Source organism: Lissotriton vulgaris, chromosome 11, assembly GCF_964263255.1.
Source record: "Lissotriton vulgaris chromosome 11, aLisVul1.2, whole genome shotgun sequence".
In the NCBI taxonomy this organism is placed as follows: domain Eukaryota; kingdom Metazoa; phylum Chordata; class Amphibia; order Caudata; family Salamandridae; genus Lissotriton; species Lissotriton vulgaris.
Window position 1 is genome coordinate 128,668,466 of NC_141699.1, and position 18,881 is coordinate 128,687,346.

Below are 18,881 nucleotides of genomic sequence, written 5' to 3' on the forward strand. Positions count from 1 at the left end.
TTTAGATCAATTGAGGAAAAGATGGTGTGTACTTTGCGCTGCCAACCATGTTTCCTCTGCTGTAGCAATTTAATTGTAGTGTTTAGGACACTTGGTAAACATCATATTGCAAAATTGTAAATTGACGGAAGTCTGTATCTAGGACATCGATATGTACAATATTCTGGGAGATGGGATCTGCCTGTGGGTGGTCGTTCACTTTGGGTAGATCCATTGGATAAAGGAGAATCAAAGGTACCTATTATGCATTTGATCAATAATGCTATTCACCTAGCTTAATGGTAATCAATTTACCAATCTCAGAAAGTTGGGAGCCTGAATTGGCCTTGCTGGGATTTTTGAACCTGTCGGCTCCAGGCCATAGGAGAGGCTGGTGGCGAGTGCTTTCCTTATCGGGGTCATCCTGGATGCTTGTGGTGAGCATCCCCTCTGTAGGAAGCTGGTGTTGTAAGTAGCATTATCTGTAGTGAGGTGCTGGGTTTTATCTCATCCTATTTTAAGTGGAAGGTTACATTAAGGAGAACTGCTGCTGCGTTATTTTTGGTGTCTAAGAGCTACTGTGTGTTTTTTCTTGGCTTGTGAATTGAGTGCACAGGGTTCAGTCTTCACGGGGGTATGTTATGTAAACAAGGTGTAGCAATGAGGGCTGGATCTGTGATAAGGCTCTGCTCACTTTGTAACCAAAAGCTACTCAAAACGTAGAATTGAGTGTTTGCGCCACGGTCTGATTTACCATTTCTAATGTCGCATCTGGTTCACGCCCCCTATGATAGCCGTAACTACCACTGTTGAAGACCTGTCTGTACACTCCCCAACATATGCTTCTACAGCACCTTGAAACTTGGGTGTAAAAGCACTCAAATAGTAAGAATTAGTGGAACATGGAAGGTGGTTCATTAGGATTGCATCTTTAATATGTTGTCAATTATTGAGACGCTTGCTAAACTGTTAACATTAAATCCCAAAACGGATTCCTCCCAAATCCGCATGAGGGTGGAAATTCATTACAAGGTTCTCTAAACTTTTTACTTCTGTAGCCATTCTCTATGGAGGATTTGAGGTTTTCCCTAACGTCAAATTTGTTTGATGCTTCCTGAGGTGTCTCAACCAAACTCCATTGCTATTTCATCAAATAAAATTTTCCATATCAAATACAATTCTAAGGCTTTAACAATGTACCTGTTTTACATTGGCACTCGTTTATTACAGGGACATAAGTTATATTTATTGGTTTGTGGCATTCCACGGCCATTTTGAGGGGAGTGTCCATTAGGTAGACAATGAGTAAAAGTTTGGATCAAGTGGCAAAGTCCTCAATCGGCAGGGTAGTCCCTTTGTAAGAAAGTGGCCTCAGTGTCTTAGACACCATTTTTTCTACATCTCTTAGAAGCAGGGTAGATCAGAACACTAAATAAATATAGATAATGCTGCTTCGTTCTGCCACCTGCAGAAACAGAGCTATCGAATTTTCCCATTCAAAGTTTGAGAATCACATCCAATCCAGGTTTTTTGCATTTTATTTATCATCTGTCTCATGATAAACCAAGGGCCATAATTATCAAAATGAAAAGTAAAAATGTGGACTTGATGCGCTGTTTCCACATGAAATAGGGAAACGTGAGCTCCGTTAATATATATACAACATACATCTTACCACTGTACGCTCAGGTTGTGTTTAGGTGCACAGCCCTAGTAGCACGGGTATTCCTATCGAGCCTTTGCAGGAGCCGTGCTGCCACCCTGACAGGTGAAAATGTAGCTCTGCTGGCACTTAGACAGTGTACTAACTGTTACTAGACCACTCACTTCCCTTATCCACAAAGACCGAAGTGCCTGAGCTGTCTACACAACTTTGGGGGTTGGGGGTTACAGACACACTCATATTGTGGGCGACAGTCTGTTTGACTTCTCCGGGCTGCATCTTGAATCTGGATCAACCTGGCAGCCTTACAGTCCTGCTGGACATATTCAAGCCTGAATATCCTTCTTCCTCTCATCATCAAAAGCAGTTTAATGGTCAGGTTTCCTATATGGTCTTTAGGAAATTCAAGTAATTCACCTAACAACTGGTTAAGAACTATCTGTTCTTCTATCTCGGAGAAATTGCTGACTTTAGAATCTTGTCCCAGCTGTGATGCTTTACACACTCTTGGAAAGTCATGATTCTGAGCACATCACTTTGACTTCCTGTACCTCAAATTGTAAAGAAACGTTTCAGTCAAGACCTACGTACAATCTCCCCAGACTTCCACGCCACCTCATATTATTTTGGTTTCTGTAGAAACTAATTTGAGCCAGACAACAGACTATGTACATCACATGATGTTTTACATGTTCTGCTCCAGTAAAATGTTCTCCATACAGCAGTCTACGGAGTGCTCTAGGATCCTTAAATAGCTTTGTTTGAAGCTACAATAAACACTAGAGCGTGCCAAAAACCCCAATTCCCTTCCTGCTAAATTACCCATCCAGTATCCTGAATCCCAACTTCACTATAGGCATCAGCTTCATACAAGCGGATGCATTATTTTAAAGCACGTTGTTTTCTGCTGTGAAAACCATTTCTTAAATGCTTTTAATTTCATAGATAAGATACATTTATTTGTAATTGATGATAGACCAACTGTTTGACTTGCGTTTTTAATTGTTCCTACTTTAATCCTGTAAGATTGCAGGGGAATACTCCTGTTAATAGGGAGAGCAGATTTTCTTATCTAGCCCTCTTTAGGTGACAAATTCAGTTGTTTAGATTTGTATTTTTGTATTATCCAGATATTTTGCATGCTTATATTGTTAAGATTGCAGACTAGGAGACTTGAAATGGAGTGTATATAACCTTGGCTATTGAATGCCACTGATATTTGCAAAACAAAGAAAAATGCATTTTGGCATTCTAATTATGCAGAAGTGTTTTAAAGTTTGCGAGAATTTTTTGTTATTGTTCGTCCTTTGCTTCTGAATTTTAAACCAAGTATGACATTTTTTGGGCTTAATTTTCCTCTGATGCACTGCATAATAGTTCTGTGTCCTTAATCTTGGCTTAGCTTAAAATCTTGCGAAACAATGAACATTCTTCTTTCTTGATGTTCCTTTAAAATATTCTTTCAGTATTCAGAATCTCATTTTCTGATTGGTGCGGCTGATTTATATTTGTTTTACCTATGTCTCGTTGCATAGTAAGGAATGTTTCCATTTGCATATGTATTTATTTTTACATCAACCATTGCAACTATTTTCTTGAGTACTATGAGAACGTTTGCAAAATGGACATACCTTTCAATAATTATTACTTATACCTACGCCTTTCCAAATCTTGTCCAGTCTCCTCATAGTATTCTGGTGAATTCCTTAAAATTAATCTTACCAAACCAAATTCCTCAGCAAATGTTTCTCTGTATTATTAGATTCTAACAATCTTTCTTCTGGGTAAACCTATTCACACCAAAATAGATGCATTGAATATGGTGCAAAGTATAGTAACTAGAAATGTTTAATTTACCAATTAAGTTCTTAATTTGTCCTCTTATTGTACTTTGGCCACATACCAAATGGATATCATTCTTCTCTTCTTCTTGTGCTATTTTAAGTTTAGTATTTTTAAGATTAAAATACCCTTCGTTTATTTTCTGGACTGGATCTGGACACTGTTGCAATAGCTCCTGCGTGCCGACTTGTGGCATCATCGACCTCTGTTGAGACTCCATCTTGGCTCTGGATATGATGAACTGAGCAACATAAGGCTCCACCTCTGCTCTCCGATATGAGTTGCTCTTTTTCCACGGCCAAAGACAGATCCGGGGCTCAGATCCTTCTGATTTTGGTTTTCGTTAAAATTTTACATTTGAAACTTTGGCAGTGTCGGGCGAGGCTGCCCCCACAGATGTCTTGTTTCAAGCTGTGTAAGTTTTGTCAGAAACAGATGTTTTTGAAGGACTCACACAATGTCTGCTTATGGTTTTTTGGTACCAAGCATGACTAATGTGTGGCAAGTGTTTCTTGATGGGTAGATTCTCAGGAAATATACAAGTTTCCCTACATGGCATTTGATGAATTCATGCTTGTAGTTGAGAAGGGCTGTGCAACCTAGGAGAAATGTAGAGACGGTGGAGCTGCAGCCCGCACTCTGGAATTACTTTCCCCTGCTCGACTGTTCCATAAGCTGTGCAAAAAGTGCATAGAGTACTTGAGGGTTCTCGCATATTGGCAGCTACCACCCCTCTTTACCTGCACAGGAACCCATGCAGACTTTTCATAGTGGCATAAGTAGAGAAGGTTTCAAAAGAAAAGTCCTCTGCTTCGCCACGCATCACTGCCAAATCTCTTTGGTTTGCAATCTCCTATTGAGACCTGTAGGTGGCTGAATCCAACATTGTCTGCCTTACTGCCATTCCATCACATCGAACGTAAGAGTTCTCCAAATTTACAGGTTGGTTATGCTATTCCCTTTTGGATGCACCTCCCCAGATGCCCCACTGTAAGGTGTCCATGGATCACTCCATGCTTTCGTCAAATGAAGTGGTGATGTTGCTCACCAAAGGGGGCAATACAACTGACAAAGAAAGCAGAGAAAGGACTGTGGTGTTACTCCTGGTAGTTGTTGGTTTCCAAGAAGGATGGGGGACTAACACTGACTCTAGACCTCATACCCTTTAACTTCCACAAGAATGGAAAGTTAATAATGATGGTAATTGCTTAGATTCTGAAGTCCTTGAATTCTGAGGACTGCATGGTGTCCCTTGACCTGCAGGATGTGCACTTTCGTATGGGGTGCTGCAGTCCTGCGGGAAGTACTTCTGGTTTGTGGTGGGGTTGGCCCAGTACCAATCTGTTGTACTGGCCTCCATATTACATTGCCCCCTAAGGTCTTTAGAAAGGTCATGTTGGTGGTTGTGGTATCTCTTCGCAGGTCAGGGATGCACGTTTTGCCATATCTCAACAACTGGCTGCTGAAAACGGGCTCAGCGCAGCTAGACTCCAGATACCTACAGACAAGGGAGCCATTGCTGTTCTTCCCGGGGCTCTGCATCAACTGTCGTAGGACCCGTCTGCGGGTGGTACAGTGGATTTCCTTTATCTGGGCTGTTCTGGAAACAGTTACCTGGGCCTTTCCACCAGACAGTGAGTCTCAGGCATTCAAACTTTGATCACAATGCTTCAGGAAAGAGCTTCTGTTCAGAGATTGGTTGTCCTGAGGATGCTTGGGCACATTGCATTGTGCTTCCAGCTCGTGCCTTCTGCATGTTGGCATGTGCAGGTCCTTCAGTGGAATCTGCAGCTGCAGGGTGCTGATCACTGAGGGTTGCTTTCAGGCGGAATCTGCATCTCTGGGGAGGCATCAGGGGATCTCTGGTTGTGGATGATGGACACCAATCTGCCAAGCCCCCTTTAGATCTCACAGTAGTGACCAATGGGGCATCTTGGTACTGGGAGGGTCAGCTGGATATGCTGGTGATCAGATTTCGGGGGCCTCGGATGGCGCAGCACCGCCACATAAATCTTTTGGAGTAAGTCGATCCAGGTGGTGATAGACATGACCATCATGTGGTACTCCAACAAGTTTCTTGAAGCACGGTCTTGTGCCCTTTGCCTGTTTGTTCCCTGGATTGGTGATGGCTCGCACTTAATGGGATTCCCATGACAGTCCTTCACCTAGTGTGATCCTCTACATCAGGGCAGACTAACCCAGCAGACGTCATCTTGCCAATGACAAGGAGGCACTTGGTTGTCATTGCTGGGTGGGACGTCCTGTTGGTAGACCTGTTTGCTTCCGCCGACATTATTCATTGTCCAGCCTTTTGCAGCTCTACAGTTCCTATCGTAAGGGTGCCCTGGAGAAACTTTCTACCTTTGGTGATACTCCAGACTCCTATATTTGTTTCCACCTCTGTCGCTGATACTCTGGATCCTGAACAAAGTCCAGGGGGACCGAGCACATTTGATTCTGTAATCCCAGAATAATCTAGGATAGTTTAGTTCTCTGAAATGATGCATCTTACCTCTTTTTTGGCTCCCCTTTTCGAGGGGACATGCTTTCCCAGCCGCTGCACTAATTCTCCATAATCTACACCTTCATGAATTGAAATTGAGGCGGAACTAACTGAGGGGCTTTGATTTACGATCTCGCGGGATGATGTTATATTGGCTGTTAGCCACTCCTCCACCAAATCAGTGTATTCGGACCGTGATTCCAGTTTTTCACTGGAAGCAAAGCGACACGAGTTCACCTTCTCCAGGTGAAATTGCCTGATGTTCTGTTTTACATATGATTTTTAGCCTGCCATGGATTTGTTGTCGCCAGTGTTAAGAGTTGCTCATTGTCCCTTCTTCCTTTGTTTGATCAGCCTTCATTAATCAAATGACCTGCTGGTACCCTTTCCCTTAAATGGCTTTTACAAATGTTTGCCCTGCACTTTTCGTTATGCTGCATAGTGACTTCTAATTGTTTCCTACATTCTCAATGTTACTCTTGGTTTGAGTTGTTCACAGTTGGACTTTGGTCTCTAAAGACTTTGTTTCTCGTTACCATCACTTATGCATGTTGAGATTGTGAGCTACAATCCTGGTTATTTCAGAATCCTTATACTTTCTTTAAGTCTGACAAACTGGTGCTTCGAATCTATGCACCCTTTACCCTGTACGTGAGGTTACCTTTCCTGGTTGTGCAGTCCATCATGCATTGTACTTTTTTTTCCGCCACCACATCCCTCTAAGGAGACGGAGAGGCTACGCAGAGGTTGGATCCTCTTGGATGCCCTTAGCTTCTGCATCGATAAGAGTACTGGGTGGATAGTCAGCTGATTGTTGAGTTCATTTGTGCTTAGAAAGGAAAGGATGTCCGGAAATGAACTTTGTCCCAGTGGATTGTCCTCTGCATCAAACTGCGTTTTGCTTTGGCCAAAATGGATCTTCCTGATGTCAAGACGGATGAAAACCACAAATGATGCTCTTGCTTGGGGGTTCCTGTTCCAGAACTGGGTATCTACGTATACTTTCACCAGGCACTACTGTATTGATAGAGAAGTCTGCAGAGAGGGTTTTTACCCTTTCTCTGTCTTTAAGGGCTGCCTAGTTATAAAACCCACACCCTTTAAAGGGGCATTGCTTTGGTTTTGACTGACAAGGTAAGGAGTCTGCAATTAGAAGCATTGAACATGAAGGATAAGTTACTTACCTTATAATCATGTGAAACTGTTTGTTGCTCCAGTATTGGAACTTTCATAGATGTGATTCCTCACTGCAGACTGAGGATGCGTCCTCTGCAGGAACAACTAGACATCCAATGGAAACAGGTTCACGGATCATTCGAGGACAAGGTGGACGTCACTCCAATGATGAAGGGAGCGGCCTTATGGTGGACAGATCAGAACAACTTGTCCCAAGGTCTGTCCTTCGTAAACGATCCGTCTCCTCAAGTAGTAACAACGGACGCATCATTGGAGGGTTGGGGAGCAGTGATGCAAGACCTACATGTCAGCGGCCATTGGTCTCCTCACGATCAACGGCTCCACATCAATCTTTTGGAGCTAAGAGCAATAAGACTGGCTCTGCAAGCCTTTCTTCTCCGCTTAGGAGGTTCTACCTCTACCTGTGCCTACTTCATTCACAAGCTCATAATACCTGTCCTCGTTAATAATTAATCTTAAACTATCTTAGTTTGTATGACTGTCTTTATCTTGGTCCAGACCCCCTTCTGATAACCTCCCATATCGTCTGTAATAGTCTTGTATTATTTATATTATGCTGAAAACTACAACGATGAAAGCTTGTAGCTCTTACGCCATACATTTCCAGAATAAGAATACGTTATAGGTTTGTATTCACAGGTAGTTCAATATCCCATGAGCATTCAGATGTATTGTTTTGTGTTTTACTTTTTATCAGGCCTTGTTTGCGATAGTTGCCAAGTCGTGGTTTTGTCCAAAAAACTTGAGAGTTTTTGTGAGGGTGCAATTCTGTTTTATGTAAAAGTCTAACTTTTTTGATTAATGGCCGTATAAGTTTATATTGACGATCACTTTTAACATTACCGTATGAATTAACCAGTGGTTCGGGAATATTTTCCATTTTATATTAAGTCTATATAGCCCTATGATTCTTTTGAACAATTGTATTTTATGTGGAACGTATGAAGGAAGAGGAAATAGTTTTAAATAAGTTAAAATTGTTATTTATGTATTTTTGTAAACTTTGTCATTTGATAGTCTTGTAGCATTTTTATTTGAGCTGAGATTTAATTGTGGCAAAGAAGTCTACTCGCATCATTCATTTTGTTTACAATCTATTGTAAAAAAAAAAAAAGAAACATCTGTAAATCTTTGGTACTCAAACCGGAAGAACATGTGTCTTTTCAGTAATCAGTCCATATTTGCTCTCTGGTCATTTGCACTCCACTTAGTGTTATTCACACGGCAAGCTTAAAATACTCCTGCTTATCATCTTTTCATGCACTCAGAGCTAGAAGTTGGGGCTGGGTGCTCCTTGAACTTCAGTTTTCTTCACATGCATTTTTTTAGCTTCTGTTTTTTAGGAATTTGCGTTTTCACCATTTACTTCTAGAGCAGCGATTCCTAATCAGGGCTCATGCTTAGAAAATGAACCAATATGAGAGGGCTTATAAAGTGCTGTGTATGCATATAAAAAAGCTAAATTAAAAACAGAGCATGCAGTGGTAGCAAGAAAAGCAAACTTATATGCTGCAGTCTACTATACCACTTCGTCTTTTAAAAATAAAACTGAATTTGTAAAGCTGCAGCCTTTCCATCAAAATCTAAATTTCGATTTTTTGTTAAATGAAATATTTAATAATGTATGCATCTTTTTGCTGTATATTATGCTCTGTATTTGAGGGCATTGGTTTGAAGTTAAAACTCCTTTGGTTGGTATCCCTGGTTTCTAAAATAGATTCAGTGGGGGTCCATTGAAGCCAAAAGACTAAGAACAGCTGTTCTAGAGTGGTTTAGATCTGAAAACTGTCAAGTTTACTTTTTTATCACTTATCTGCCCTCTTGGATTGATTTCTTGATATCTCTTACCATTTTTAATTGTTGAATTATTTTGATGTTTCAAAATACAATTCACTCTCCTAACCTTAAAACACACACCCTCTTGCACCCTCATATTGCTTATTCGTAACACTCCTGATTCTCTGTTTACGTTTAAGTTACATGATATTGCTTTCCTTGTACGAATATGAGAAGTGTAAATATTTGAAGCCATCGGTGTAGACCAGGGGTCCCCAAACCGGTCCTGGAGGGCCGGATCCATGCCAGATTTTTAAAATAACTACATGTATCTCAATGGGGATATCCCTAAAATCTGGCATGGATCCGGCCCTCCAGGACCGGTTTGGAGACCTAGACAGTCTCACTATTGCCACTAACAAAGCTTCATTTTAAAATAACATGTACACGCGTCACCATAGTTTCATAAACTTTGCGGTGTTTTCGTAAATTGACACTAAATGCTTCACTTAAGTAATAACCTTTTTGCACTGGTGCTTCTGTTGAGCTCCCTTTCTTCTTTTATTATTATTATTACTATATACAAAGTTTTATAACAAAAAGCATATAAACTCATAACATTTCCAGAGAAAACAAATTCTAAAAACAGCATAAATCAGCACTGCATTATCAGATTTAATTACTTTACTAATAAGTTAATTTTCATTGTTCCATTTAATATGATCCAAATGAGATGCAGTAGTTTATCTACAATGTTACATTATCATGCAGTGGATGAAACAATGCTGCTCTGTTTCCGCCGCCTAGTTACACAATCTGCAGTTTCTAAGGGTCTTAGGAAAAGATGTCCAAACCCAATAATGCGAAAATATGTATGTACTCAAACCTGAACTTCTTAAATTTCTTTAGGTTCATGCTCCTTCATACCGAATAAGTATGACAGACGAACCTCTATTAGAGTAGGCATAAAAATAATGAGCATATAGCATTCCTTCCACTCTATATGGAATGCTCTTCACCAGCTCACCAGGTCTATAGTGTTAAGCCACAATAGTCTATAGTGTTAAGCCACAATGTTCAGAAGTTGAATTTTGAAGTTTATTTACAGGTGTTTTTGGCAAGGAATGGTTTTCGCACAGGTGCTTTAATATATCAATCAAAAGAAAATTAGTTAAAGAAGGTTCTAAAACTCACTGGCAATTAAACAAAAACAAAATTCTAGGATAAAGGACAGCAGAAAAATCATTATTATGTGTCTGAAGGAGAAGTAATGACATGACTTGCTTTTCCATCTCATCGTACAGTAGCACTAGGAACGTGTGCAGGGCTATCTTGGGAAGGGAGGAAAATAAGGAAGGGAGGAAAATAAACTACTGATAAAAACTCTTGTTGAAGAAGCTGTACGTTCCATCTCTAACTGCAAAACCCCTAAAGCGTTAATTGCCGTTCTCCCAGAAGTTGCCTCCCTACTAATTACATTTTTGGGCTCTATAAGGCTTAAACAGTGGCTTAACTCAATATACACCATATCATTTATCAAATGTCACAAGAACATTACCCAGGGCTTGGTTTGACTTTTAAAATATTAAAAATTTCAACAAAATTAGATATTTTATTTTGTGTATTTCCCTCATCATTTCATTGCTAAATGTACCCCATACATTTTAGGGTTATTGAAATATATATGATCCCCACGCCTTCCTCTTAGAGACAGTCTTTTTTGTCCTGCAAACACACTTACCTAGGTGTTTCAACCTGGAATTCGGGCTTTGTTGTGGCCCCATTACTGCACATGACCTGTTAGTGATGAAAAGATTCTTCCGTATGAGACTTGTTGTCTTAAAGTTGCCTCCTGATCTAACACTTTTTTTGTTCAGCTATATTTGTAAAAGAGTAATGTACAAGTTTCCTCTGTAAGCATGCATTGTCATCTCTCTCTACTGCTCATCAGTAGTGTCATTTCCCCAATGTGGTGTTGTAACATCATTATGAAATATTTCTTTGGATACCAAACGTTTCACATATCTGTTTTACTGGCTCTGTGTTCAGTAAATAACAGATGTTAATACTGCCAGGTTTGAAATGTAGTAAATTTACCAAACTTTAGGAGAATGAAAAGTTGTCTTGATCTAGTTGAGATTTGAACTTGTGACCGTCAGACCTTAGCAGATGTCAGCGGCTAATATTTTACTCACTAAGTCATCTTGCTTGACTGGGGAATGTCACTTTGTAGCACTGAAGTCAATTATCACTTCTTAATGACAGTAAATTAGATATTTGTTTTTAAAGACCCGATTGCTCACAAGCCAAATAATCCTCTTCAATAAAACCATTAAGCTGTCTCCTCCCCTGTGATGCAAACTTAAAAAAAGAATTACTTTAATAAGGCTGGAACACATTGATTTTCCTCCCTGCGTAGTAATCCATAGCATTCTTGAGTTGTTGCTGCTTGTCTCTAGAACACCTACTGTCGTACATTACTTCAATAATTTAACATTTTAATTTAACATGTGATGTCGTGTGTACGTATGAGCATTGAAGAGCTATGCAGCTTCTTGTCATGTCCAACTTTGGAACTATTAAACATTGGAAGACCTCTAATTCCTAATATAGAAGAAAGGTTTTAATTTCTTTATGAAAATGTAAGAAAGCGTCAATATCCCCGCGTACACAGGAAAGCTTATTACAGTATTGTGCCAGTGGAAGCTTGCCGTATAGTGTGAGATTTGCTGAATTTCATTGTTCCCAGATAGTTTCTCTTATCCGCACCCTTGACACCACTGCTTCCCCGGTGCTCTATTGGAATGTCTGATGTTGTAGCAAGAGGGCTAATTCCATGCTGGTATTTGCAAAATATCCACAGGGAATAAGTTTAATGAAATTGAAGTACATTGTTATCATTTACAAACTCTGAAGTTATCCTGAAATCTGTCATGGGTCTAGCCCAGGCTTCTCCAACCAGTACCTAGAGAGCTACTGGTATCTCTCCAACTACCTGTGAGTAGCTCTCCTGTGTGCAGCACAGCATACCAAATTAGAAACTTTTGCTTGGTTGAATATGCGTATGCCAAAATTGACATGTGTGTATTTGATGCGAAAATGTGTGTATTTTCAGAACCCATAATTTAAAAAATATATTTAAAGCGATTAGTTGAATGATAAATCATGCCGCGTTGGGAGAATTTGCACTAACATTATCCTCTTTGTGCTGGCGGCATTGCAACTGTGGCTGCTGTGTATTGCCGATGTAGCGGTATACCAAACTGACTATGCCTTTTTTACGTTACTGCTGGCAGTCCTGTACCGAGGCGATCACAGCTGGTAATCTTGCATAGGGTGGACACTAATGTACTCTTGTCCTAAGTGTAATTTTGGTAGCTTGGGATGATTTTCATGCAACAAGAGTAACTCTCTTTAGTGAAAAAGTTTGAGACCCCTGGTCTAGCCCTTAAGGACCCGCTTTGAGCAATGGCTTTCATAGCAGTAATGAGCAGAGGGATGGATACCTTTGTGAGTTAATTGACCTCTTGAGGCAGTCAACTGTGGTTCCCGTCTGCCGGTGTCATGTTATCAAGTCTCCTAGACCTGAAACTGACCAGGTTGTGGCTTGGCAGTGATTGGAGAAGGAGAGGCGGTAGAGAGGCAGGTCCTGGCTCTTGTTTATATTAGTCAACCTCTGTTCTCTGGCATTAGTTAACCTCTGCTGTGTTTTTTTTTTGTCATTTCCAAAGGTCTCCTTGAACATGGGCGCAATTGGTCAGCGATTGCCAGAATGGTGGGCTCCAAGACCGTGTCGCAGTGTAAAAACTTCTACTTCAACTACAAGAAGAGGCAGAACCTGGATGAGATTCTGCAGCAGCACAAACTAAAAATGGTAAGTTTCGAGTACCACCTCCTAGGCCCTTTAGGACAAGTTGTGAGTGCCTGCCCCTAAACCAGTTAGGCAATACAAGTAGGAAAAAGTTGCGAGTACTGCCCCATTACTGAATTAGGCACATATTTAGGACACGTTGTGAGTACACCTTGTTATCCAGCAATTTAAGATAAATCCCAAGTCCTGTCTCCTAACCCAATAACAGTATTGGTAGGACAAGCCCCGAATATCAACTTGTTACTCAATTAGGAACCACAGCTAAGACAAGTCACAATTACCACCTTATTACCCGGTTAAGCAGCACAGATTAGACAATCTGTGAGTACTGTATCGTATCTCCCAGTTAGGCAGCATAGTTGGGACCATCTGTGAGTACCACCCTTTACCAAGTTAGGCAACGCATTTAAGATTCAAGGATTAGGTTTTTTTTTTATTCGTTATTTTGACAGGTTTTACAACATTAATTTGCCATAGCCATATTCATGGGAAACCCACCCTTCTGCATGGCTTCATATGGGCTTCAGTGGTGGGAACACAAATAAAGACCAATTCAGATCTTCCTGAATTCTGGCTTGTTGATAGTGTTGTATGTGTTATTAGAAAAAGTTGTTGTTTGTTATTATAACTACCCGTTGCTATGGACATGCTGCAGTCAACAGCAGGGTTTTTGGTCAACAGTCTAATGTATTGAGGAAGTTATTGTCCTGTTTCATTTCAGTTGCTCCGGTTGAACTCTAGTCATCTGCAATTGCGTAAAATTAGTGTAGAGTCGTGCAAACATTGGAACTGTAGTATCTGAAGTGTTCCTGGAGTTGGCCAGTAGCCTTTGTGGGTTTGGTGACACAAACGTGTCTTCTCCCCATGTTCCCTTGCACCCAGGTATCCAGCAGAGAAACCCTTGGTCTTGCCCTGTCTGAATATAAAAGCTCTGTTTGCCATGGCCTTTGGGCTCTGTGAGTTGCAATAGGTTTGAGTCCCAGGAGAATTCAAACTAGCATAAGCAGAGGCGGCTGGCATCTACCAAAGGTGGGGGTACACAAATATTAATATTAAAAATACTTACCTGAATCTTTGTCCTCTGCTCCGGACCTCTTTTTAGAAGCTGGATGCCAAACGGGCATGAGCAGCGCCCTGATTGGAGGGCGCAGCCTTACTCGGCGCTCCCCAGCGCCCCGCAGGCCTGCGCTGGGTTAAAGGTTTCAAATTGTGCATGTCTGGCTGGCCATCGCAACAACGTCCTCGAATAGAAAAGACATTGTCTTTGGCAATCTATAGGCTTTTTTCGTTACTCGTTTTGTAAAAATCGCTGTCTTGCTCAAAATGTAAACTTTTCTAAATGATCCGCCCTGGATGGACTGAGGAAAGTCTTGTGGTACAACTCATTTCGTCTTGATCAGCGTAGCAATAGAATCTTGCGGTCAGACGCATCCCAGTTGAGTTTTTGCCCAATTCTGTATTTTTCCCTTTGAGTTTGAAAAATAAGCACAGAAGGGAATGAAATGACGCCAACTGCCTTAACAAAACAAACACGTGTAAAACAAGAACTGGCTCGACAGTGTTTTGCCTCCGAATAGGAGTGTTGAGATTTTTTTTCGTTTCCGATAAAGGAAATTATTGCAGTGGTGTCTACCTAGGTGCCAGAACAAACTTTGTTTTCTACACAAACATGGAGACATGAACTGTAGACAAGTCCTTGTTTGGGAACGCGCCCATAATATTGGCTCTGTAAAAGAGAATGGCTGTAATGACTGCTCTAAAGGCGATCAGTCCTTGTGCGAGTCCACAAAGCTGGATGAAGAAGAGCCTTCCACTTGGCACCATCTCGAGGGGCGCTCTGCTACCTCTCAATACACTGAGTACCCGTCTGATAAAGCAGATGGCAGTGATGCATTAACAAAGAACAGGTACCTCGACCACTGGGGATTCATCAGTCGGGTTACAGATGCTTTCTTGACCCTCTTTGTCGTTTCAAGGGAGTGTCACTTGGAAATTGCCCTTTTTCTACTGACAAGTGGCTACTGAGACAAAAATAGTCCATTGCAAGGAGATTGCGTGCAAACTCTAAGTTTCTTTATTGCAGGACTTCATCCAAAAGATGGCTTCCGTACTTAGCATTGGGGTCAAGACATACGTTTCCATGACAACACTAACTCTAGGGAGAGTAAAAAGAGACTATGTGGCACTCATGGGTTACACATATGCAGAAAACCAAGAACAAGAACAGTGGTGCGGGGACCATTAATAGTCTTTTTTTATCTGACTATTAATGTATGAAAGAATCCTGTTTACATATAAGCACCTATTGAATAAAAAAAACATTACTCAAGTGCCTCGTAAGAATTGTTTGACCGCTGTGAGACACCGTGATGTCACTTACGCCATGACCATTGATACTTGGAGGAGTTTTGATCACAATGTGAGTTTAGATGACAACCTCTAAACTTGTTCTTGCTGCAGCCAAGCAGTATGTGGAAGAAGTTGCCACAGATCCTAGAGGTGCAAGGAGGGGACCACTGGAGACGGCCGAGACAGTCACCAGAGAGCCTTTGAGTGTGTCACCCCTAGAGGAGCATGTCTGAGTCTTACTGTCTTCCACTTTGGGAGGGTTCTTCATGAACCCTGTTGATGGTGATACCTTTGACCTGGATGATGAAAGATGAAAGATGCAGTATTGTTGTGGGGGCAATGAGTGATATGCGATGTTACAAACAGCTGCCCAGCTGCGAGGTCCTGGTCCAATATGCCAGTGTTCTAGGGATGCCAGTTGAAAAAATTAGTTCCACTTCCTTTAAGGGTAGGGAGACACTTCTGCCAACAAAATATTTCTTCCTTTTTGTAACATCCATCTTGAAGGCTCACTTATATATCCATGATATAAGGGTAAACGGTGAAAAGAGGTTGTAGAAAAATTGTGCCTAACAGATAAGTACTAGAGAAGTTGGAGAGACACTTTATGGTAGCAGCAAAAGGCTACCTCTTAGTATAGGTATAGCTTTTGGTGCAGAATTATTGCTAGTTAGATGGCATGCAAGAAATATGCATGTGCTTTCAGCATCAGACAAACCCACTCTTTTGGTGCAACTGCAATGAGGAGGTGTCACTAGTTGGATCATGTGACCAGAAGTGTCATTTTACCTTCTGGCATTGCTCTCCTACAAAGATGATATGTTAACTTGAGTTGCCCATGGAAAAATGTGCTTCTTGAGGCAGTGATCACAGCTAGATGCAGGGGGTATTCGTAAAACAACAACACTGAGCATTTTTTTTAATGTAAATGTTTTTGTGGGGGGGATTAAAGACTGCAATGTGAAGCGGTTGTGTCCTTTGTTGAAACGCTGTCAGACCGGCTTTTTAAGGGATGGAAAAGTGGCGGTGAGATAGAGATGTCCCACTGGATTCAGTTGGCAGATGGAAGGAGTTGGTTAAGGCATGGATAGAGAACAAGGCAGAGGGTTGGTGTTGGGTGTAATTTTTGTGGTAGAAGGCCCCGGGGCCATGTTGAGCTCTTGATAAAACACATTACCGTTGCCCTGATGAATAGTGGAGGTGGACAGCTTAAGGGATACAAGCGGAGTACACACAGGCGGTTGTGTTTGGTCGAAGAGGATGTATTGGAGCGGATCTACCCTGGAATTAAGCACCCACTTCCTGAAGGGGCAAGTGTATGGGACAAGGATAAAGGTGGTATGGACAGCCACGTGGGTCGCGTCTCAATTGGATCTTGGTTTCTGTGATTACAATAATGTCCAGAGGGTGGAGAGTAGTGTGGGAGATGCCTACGTGCAGCCTGCCTTGTTCATAGGTTGGGGTCTAACAGCACAGGTGTGCACAACATTGATGGGGAAGAATGGCCTTTTTTATAGTCATTGGTGTTGTCTTTTTGGTACAACAAACTATATTTATTGTTCTTTAAACTATAAACTGTGACGCTGCAAAATGCATTGTATCAGACAAAGTACAGACCATTCAAATAACCATATAGCTTTTGCGATCTGAATGGCAAACCATGTTTTTTTGTTTTTGTTTTGAGGTGATACGCCTGTAGAATGGCCTAAGATTAGTGAGAACTCGTTGATGTTTTGGGTATGTATACTTACAAGAGCACCTTCTCTAAAGTATGAGCACAGACAATCTTTCTTCAGTGTAATGCATTTTACTTGAGAGTAATTTTGTCAAAACTGTGTTTTTTCCCCGGAACGCATGCTTATTTTAAATTAAGGGAAGCTGGCGGTGTTTCTGGGGATCAAGGCCGAGGAGTCCAAGGGAGGGGATGCGTAGGTATTGTTTTTGAAGAGGTGCGTTTACTGAGTACCATATGATGCTGCGTGCATCCTGCGGAGAGCTGCGGTCAGAAGATGAGGGGGTGGAAGGGGGTGTTCTTAGGTTAAGAAGGCCTTTGCCATAGTAACAGAAGTGCTCTGCCGAGGGATAACAGGTATTCATCGTCACAAATGTCTGCGCTTCTTTTTCCCGACCAAAAAGGAGCAATTATTTCGCGTTTTATAGAAGAAAAATAATCCTATTCTCTCAACATTTATTACGACCAGTCAAGTCAAGTCAAGAGTTCTTTATTCGGTGATTAAAAAACACCATAAAAGCACATGTATATAAACAATTCAAATACAATTAAATCATTGTCAGAACCCCGACTGCAATTACATACTAAGTTTAAAAGAAACTAACAAGAATAATTCATTATAAATATAACATTCAGGCCTACCCTATAGTTACCCTCAATCGCACCGCAACTTTAATAAAATTCATAATGCAACATAATGTCAGGGGATCAATCGCCTTTTGCAAAAAAAGTAAAGCGGCTTTGGCATGTGTAAAATTGGCTTGTTTTAAAATACCCACCAAAAATCTACGCCTAGGCATTGAATAAAAAGAACACAAAAGTACAAAATGAAGGGAGTCCTGCGGAGACCTATTGTCGCAGCCGCAGGCTCCCTTCTGCTCAGGTGAAAGTGTAAAACCTGGTGGATCCGCCAGTAAATACGGTAACAAATTGAGCCTAAAACGAGACATTAAAACCTGTCCTGGGCATTATACATAAGGTAGAGGTACGGCTCCATTCTCTCAGTGCTTTTGACAAGGCTATGGGCGCTCACAGTACATTTGCCCCCCTCAACCTCTGTTCTGTTTGTGGTTCTTTGGGCCAAAAAGGATCTCTTTATGGTCAACTTATCCTGGGGTACAATATCTGCGGGATTTGTAAAAAGGTCCTTATGACTAAGGCTTTCCAAGCTTGTCTTTACATAATTAAGCCATGGTATACTCATACTTTTATCCCTTCCCAGGCAATCGCCTAGGATTTGTCTACTCAGAGTTGCCTCTGGGTTTGTCCAAATTTTTAGCCAAGCCAAGATGGGTCTAAGCTTGACCAGATCTTCAAGGTATGGCCTCCCTAGTTCTCTATGGGCTATTACAGCTGGGGTACTCTGTGGAATTTTCAGAATTGAGCGTAGATATTTATTTTCCTCCCTCTGTAATTAGTTGGTGTTCACAAAGCCCCAAACTTCAGCCCCATACATGGCTTTAGAGCAACAAATGGAGATATAAAGATTCATTACTTGTTCGGGCGACCATCGACAGACCCTCAGCCCATAGCTTGCAATGGCGCCATTAGAAGATACCAATTTACAGCAACGTTCCTCCACCAGTGGGTTAAATTTTAACAAACCATCAAATAATAAGCCAAGATACGAAAAGGCCTCTACCCTTTATAGGGTATGGCTTCCAATCTTGTAAGAGAAACTGGTGCAAGGTTTATTACCTGCTAGCATTACATATGATTTACCCAGATTGACAGACAGATCCAAAGTATCCATAAACTTGACAAATCCGCCTATTAAAATCTATAGGCTTTTTGGGGTACGCGCCAGTAGGACCGTGTCATCCGCGTACAAAAGGACCGGGATGCAGCGGGACCCTACTCTTGGGTAATCTGTTTTCAGGTTAATCAGGAACTGCTCTAGATTATTAATATAGAGTGAGAATAAAAAAGGGGCGAGGATGCAACCTTGCCTCACCTCACTTGTACATGG

General features: G+C 41.3%; 1 protein-coding gene across 15 annotated transcripts in view; it reads left to right on the forward strand.

Moving 5' to 3' along the window:
* NCOR2 (nuclear receptor corepressor 2) overlaps positions 1 to 18,881 on the forward strand; it is a 1,233,371-nt gene that overhangs the window by 987,441 nt on the left and 227,049 nt on the right. For all 15 annotated transcript variants that reach the window (XM_086942885.1, XM_086942883.1, XM_086942892.1 and 12 more), the window contains one exon: positions 12,692 to 12,834. In XM_086942885.1, coding sequence (XP_086799011.1) covers positions 12,692 to 12,834 — 143 coding nt within the window. The remainder of the gene's footprint in view (positions 1 to 12,691; positions 12,835 to 18,881) is intronic.